The sequence below is a fragment of the Aplysia californica genome, unplaced genomic scaffold (genome assembly GCF_000002075.1).
Source record: "Aplysia californica isolate F4 #8 unplaced genomic scaffold, AplCal3.0 scaffold00764, whole genome shotgun sequence".
NCBI lineage: Eukaryota > Metazoa > Mollusca > Gastropoda > Aplysiida > Aplysiidae > Aplysia > Aplysia californica.
In genome coordinates, this window is record NW_004798034.1 from 331,643 (window position 1) to 337,642 (window position 6,000).

The 6,000-nt window shown below is 42.3% G+C and overlaps 1 protein-coding gene across 1 annotated transcript in view; it reads right to left on the minus strand.

Annotated features, from left to right (window-relative positions):
• The window catches only part of LOC101862902 (broad substrate specificity ATP-binding cassette transporter ABCG2), a 49,400-nt gene that overhangs the window by 16,734 nt on the left and 26,666 nt on the right, over positions 1–6,000 (minus strand). Inside the window, exons 2-4 of the mRNA XM_005109313.3 lie at positions 3,006–3,277; positions 2,041–2,100; positions 799–913 (exon numbers count right to left, since the gene is read on the minus strand). Coding sequence (XP_005109370.3) covers positions 799–913; positions 2,041–2,100; positions 3,006–3,277 — 447 coding nt within the window. The remainder of the gene's footprint in view (positions 1–798; positions 914–2,040; positions 2,101–3,005; positions 3,278–6,000) is intronic.

Sequence of the window (6,000 nt, forward strand, 5' to 3'; positions counted from 1 at the left end):
AGGAGGAGAGACAAGGAGGTAAATGTTTGATAGGAAAGAAGGAAGCAAACCATACCAGAGCACCTGCCAACCACCCACTTTATTTGTTTATTTCTGGTAATGAGAAGATCGTGGACAACAGGGAAAAAGCAAAGACAGACAGGAAGAAGCAACAGAAAGAAGTAAAAAAAAAGATGTGAGATGTATCAGTTCATATAATACAAAAAGGGCACTCACAGGAACAACAGACATGAACACTTTGCAGTCACACAACCAGTAGTACAAAATACCCCCCTATCTGGTCACACAACCAGTAGTACAAAATACCCCCCTATCTGGTCATCCAGCCAGTAGTACAAAATACCCCCCTATCTGGTCATCCAGCCAGTAGTACAAAATACCCCCCTATCTGGCCACCCAGCCAGTAGTACAAAATACCCCCCTATCTGGTCATCCAGCCAGTAGTACAAAATACCCCCCTATCTGGTCACCCAGCCAGTAGTACAAAATACCCCCCTATCTGGTCACCCAGCCAGTAGTACAAAATACCTCCCTATCTGGTCACCCAGCCAGTAGTACAAAATACCCCCCTATCTGGTCACCCAGCCAGGAGAGCGACTGCAACGGACTTCTCGGGCCTGGAGCAGGTGACCGGAATGGATAATTTTCCACTGTCGCATTATTGCTCCAAGTGATCCCAATGTGTTAAACAAAGGGTCTAAATTGTGTCGATGGGGATGTAAAGACACCGGCACAGAAAATGGAAAATTCAAAAAAGAAAGAAAAAAAAAGAAAAAGAAAAGAAGCCAGGGTAGATACCTGCACCACGTAGCCGACCATACACTTGAAGTTCTGCGGGGGAGGAAGACCATCCAGGAGAATGGTCCCAGTGAGACCCTTAGGCTCTTTTCTCCCTGCCAGGACATCCAGCAGCCTGGGGACGGGGGGGGGTAGTTTTAGTAAGTGTTTTACGGCACTTGCAACACGATAAGGTCATATAAGTGCTGAAGATTAGAGGCATTACAAGAGAGTAACAAACACGAAAAAGGAAGGAGGGGAGATAGATAAAGAAGATCGATGTTTGATAGGTAGGAAAGAAGAAGCAAACCACACCAGACCACCCGCAAACCACCCACTGGGGGAGAGGGGGGCGGGAGACATTCCATTAGTCTTAGTCTCCTTCTCTGGCATTATTGCTACAAGCATCATCAAACACATCGCTTTTTATTCATGGTACCAAATGTTGTTCTTTCTTTTCTTTTGACTCATAAAAGTAAAACGTACTTTTAGTAATTTAAATACTAACACTTGGTCTATCATTTTAACCTCCACACCCCCCCCCCCCCCAAAAAAAAAAGCACCTACTAACAAAAGATATGGAAGCCAAAGTCAATATGAGTCATGAATTACAAAGTCAAAATTTTCTAGAATATGCAGTTTCAAACAGGAAATAGTTATAAGTTCTGAGCAGTACTCTTTGATGGCCCTTGTTTGAATCCCTGCCTTGGGTCGTTTCTGATCTAAACATAACATTACAGAGCAATGCTGCTCTCACATACATTTGGTCGTTTTTAAACACAAGAGGGCTATCCCGAAAAATGCTACTAAAACAAAACATTTCCATTCTTTGTGTTCCCAAAACAGGACAGCCTACTCAAATCCCAGCCACTACTTAAACAAGTACATTCTTTCTGTTACAAGAAAACAGGACAGCCTACTTGAAAAAATCGAAGGTTAAGTGTTTGCCCCTTGCTCAGTTTCTTTAAAAGACAAGGGAGAGTTTTCTCTATAACCAAACAAATATACACACCAAAGAAACCAAACTTCTCCTATACGTAGGGCAATGCCCACTTTTGGTGCAGGTCAAGATTTCAGGAAACCCTCAAAATCTGGGTTTGCCCGCTTGTCCTTAAAAGCGACCATTTAAGAGACACAAAAATCGGCAGACAATACAGCCCAAGACAGCATAAGCCCAGAGCTCTAATCATCTGAGATTGCTTCTTTTACCAAAGCATAAAGATATTAAATTCTCTTTAGCAGGCTACTAATCTAAGTACTCACGATGACTTTCCGCTGCCAGTAGGGCCTAGGATGGCATTCATGCCTGGCTTGAAGATACCACTGGGAACAAGATTGTTTAACTTCAGTTAGTAAGAGTTTTACAGCAATTGCAACACAAATAGGCCACACAAAAGCCGAAGATTAGAGATGTCACTTGAGACAGAGTAACTTACACAGATTTTTAAAAATGAGGGGGAGAGATAAGAACAATAGATGTACGATAGAAAAGAAGAGGCAAACCACACCAAAGCACCCACCAACCATCCACTTGATATGAGATTGCAGTTAGGGTGAACATGCCATCATTTTAAAAGATAGTTTTTGAACATACATCAAAGACTGCCAAGAAAAAAAATCCGTATCTACTATAATATTTTATCTTTCCTCGTGTTTAATTCCAGTAGGCACATTGGCTTAAAGTTTCCATGTTCTGTGAAATAAAACAAGATAAAGAGACTACAAGAGAGAGAAAGAGAGAGAAAATGAAAGAGAGAGAGAGAGAGAGAGAGAGAGAGAGAGAGAGAGAGAGAGAGGGGGGGGGGAGAGAGAGAGGGGGGAGAGAGGGAGAGGGAGGAGGTGTCAACTCATTTAATCTCGACATTATGAAGTAAGAAGGAGGAGGAGGAGAACAACAACAACAAAAATAACAAAACAGCAAAAACAATTCTTAAAAAATCAATCCATGAAACATACATTATTATAATAATCACTATCATCATTTAGTAAATCTCTAGACAGGATATTCATCATCATCATCATCATCATCATCTTCATCATCATCATCATCACCATCATCATCATCACCACCACAACCATCACTACCACCATCACCATCATCACCATCATCATCATCGTCATCAAAAGAGCCTTGCTTTCGCTCGAAGATTTCTTCCCATCATCACCATCATCATCATCACTACCAACACCACAACCACCACCACCACCACCCAATAAACCAGCCTCACTTGACATCCTTCAGAATGTGTTTCTTCTGTACCGCCCCGAAGCAAGGCTTGAGTCTCACGTCCACGGCATAGTTGATGTTGTGGCCTGACATCACACTGGACCCGTGACCCTCTATACTGGCCAGTCGCTCGGCGCGCGCCCTGGCCGACTCGTTGGCGGGACTGGAACCCATGTGGCCCGGCCCGCCGCCGCTGTCTCCGTCAGCGTGTGGGGTGGTGGCTCCATATTCGTCCTGGCCGTTGGTTTGTGGCTGGGATTTGAGTAGGCTGTCCTGTTTTGGAAGAGAAAGTATGGAATTGTTTAATTAAGTTGTATTGTCTTACACCTCACAGTATATCTAAAGTAGGCTTTCCTAATATTTTTTTTTTTTTAAGTTTTAGTAGAGGTTTTACGGCGCTCGCAATTACAAACGGTCAAATGAGCGTCAGAAGATTAGAGGTGTTACAAGAGAGTAACAAACATAAAAAAGAAGAAGGGGAGATAATGACGATAGACGTTTGATTGGAAAGAAGAAGAGTTTCTTTGGAACAGAAAGAATGGAATTGTTCCTAGATCTAAGTGGTGTGGGGGTTTTTACTTCTCACAGTAGGCTGTCCTGTTTTTGGAACAGAAAGTAAATGATTTTTATGTCTCAAGTAGGCTGTCCTGTTTTCTTGTAACAGAAAGAATGTACTTGTTTAAGTAGTGGCTGGGATTTGAGTAGGCTGTCCTGTTTTGGGAACAGAAGGAATGGAAATGTTTTGTTTCAGTAGTACATGTATTGTTTGACACCTCACAGTATATTATATCTCAAGTAGGCTTTCCTGTTTTAGGAACAGAAAGAATGGAATAGTTTAGTTGGGGGAGGGGGGGGGGGTTGTGTTGTTGTTTTTCACTTCTCACAGCAGGCTGCTGCCCTTTAAATTGGCCCTGATAAAAAAAAGTACAAACCACATCAGAGTTTTGGGTTGATTTTATTTGTTGGGGTGGATGGGGGGGGGGGGAAGGGGTTGGATACCCGTTAGTTCCAGTTTTCAATGTTAACAAACCCATCGTTGTTAAGAGAAAAACAAACAGACGCAGGTTATTGTTATATTTCTTTTCCTTTTTTTTTAGCTTTAGTTACAGTTTCACAGCTCTGACAATGCAGGAATAGGTTAAATTAGAGCCGAAGATCAGAAGTGTTACTAGAGAGTATCAAACAAAAGAATGTGGAGAAATATTGCTCTAGTCAGCAATTCACGGCACTAGCAACACAATTAGATAATATAAGTGCCGACGAGTAGAGGTGTTACAAGATAGTAAACAAACACAACAAAAAAGAAGAAAGATAGGGACGACAGACGTTTGATAGTAATATTTAAAAAGTACAAACCACATCAGAGTACCCGCCAACCACCCACGGAGGAAGAGAGAATATAAAGACGACAGCTGTTTGATAGGCAAAAACGAACAAACCACACCAGAGCACCCGCCACCCAACCAAACCAAACCCTTACAGATAATAAAAACCTCAGTCAACAAAAACAAAACGTCATAACTCACTTCCACTTCAATAACTATGGTTTTTAATAGACGACTATTCAGAGAGCTACTGAATTATTCAGACAATCAATAGAGCCACCACTGTCTTTACAAGACGTTCGCTAAATGCCACAGGTTTTGGCTTTCGTTTTGCTTGTTTGAATAATGAGAAGCGCGACGAGCGACACGATAATGGTCATTAAATTCGTGCTGGGGAAAAAGTTTTTTTTTAGTAGAGGTTTTTCGGCGCTCGCAACTGTATAAAGTCATATGAGCGCCATAAGATTAGAGGTGTTACAAGAGAGTAACAAACATAAAAAAGGAGAAGGGGAGATAAGGACGATAGATGTTTGATAGGAAAGAAGTAGCAAACCACACCAGAGCACCCGCCAACCACCCACCTGGGGAAAAATAAGACAGACACACACAGAAACAACGAAAAGAAAGGAACGAAGAGGGGCCAACCAGTGACGCCTTCAAACGATCCATAATTTACCGCTGATTTTTGTGTGTGTAGATCTAGAGGGTTTTACGGCGCTCGCAACTGCTTTATGTCATATGAGTGCCAAGGGGTGGGTGTCAACAGAGAAGTCCTCATAAGGAATCAGACTTACTCTGCTCACCTCTCTAGCTTCAACAGCACAAAGTCTGCTTCGACTATTAAGGCACCCCGGAAATAGCGGGTCACAAGAGTGTGATAAATATACAAAAGAAGTAGAGGATAATGACAATAGTAAGGATTAGAAAAGAAAAAGCAGCTGTTCCCTGTTGCAGATCAGGCACAGTTATGAGCGTGACATGATGAATCAGCCTATTTACAATTCTACAGTGCTTGAACGAGAAATGTCCCCCATTTGGGGGAATGGCCTAAAGACACTACAGTCAGTGGCGCTGCCCCGGGGGGGGGGGGGAGATTACTGCTGATAAAAGTAAGACAGACAAACAAACAGACAGACAAACAAACAGACAGACACGACAGAGAAAATAAATTATATTAAGGTGCTAAGGACGAAGGGTGCACGGCACCCTCCAACTACCCACGCTTTAGATTGAATGTGCTTTCAGTTTTAACAAAAATACTGAAAGAAACCGACCTTCCAGTGAACACAGACGACAAAAAAGGGCATACAAGACAACTCAATCACTGGTACCACCAGGCTACGAAAAAAAAATCGCTCCAAAAAAACACAACTATCCGGAACTCTTTGGACCCCATGGAAACGCTTGCGCAGGGGCTCAAAATGTACAGACCATAATGCATTGTCTGATAATATTATATCAAGACTTTTCGCGATAATCGGCCTGAGGTCGGGGAAAAAGTTTCCGAAATCCGGATTTCCGAACTTATCAAGGGAAGCAATCAGCACCTTTAATTAATACATTGCAGCTAAGATGCGTGTTGTTGATCGTAGACCTAATGAGTAAAGATTAGTGAATTGAAGGCAGTGGCTTGGAATAGATAGCAGATTTTGTCACTACTGGAAGTCACAT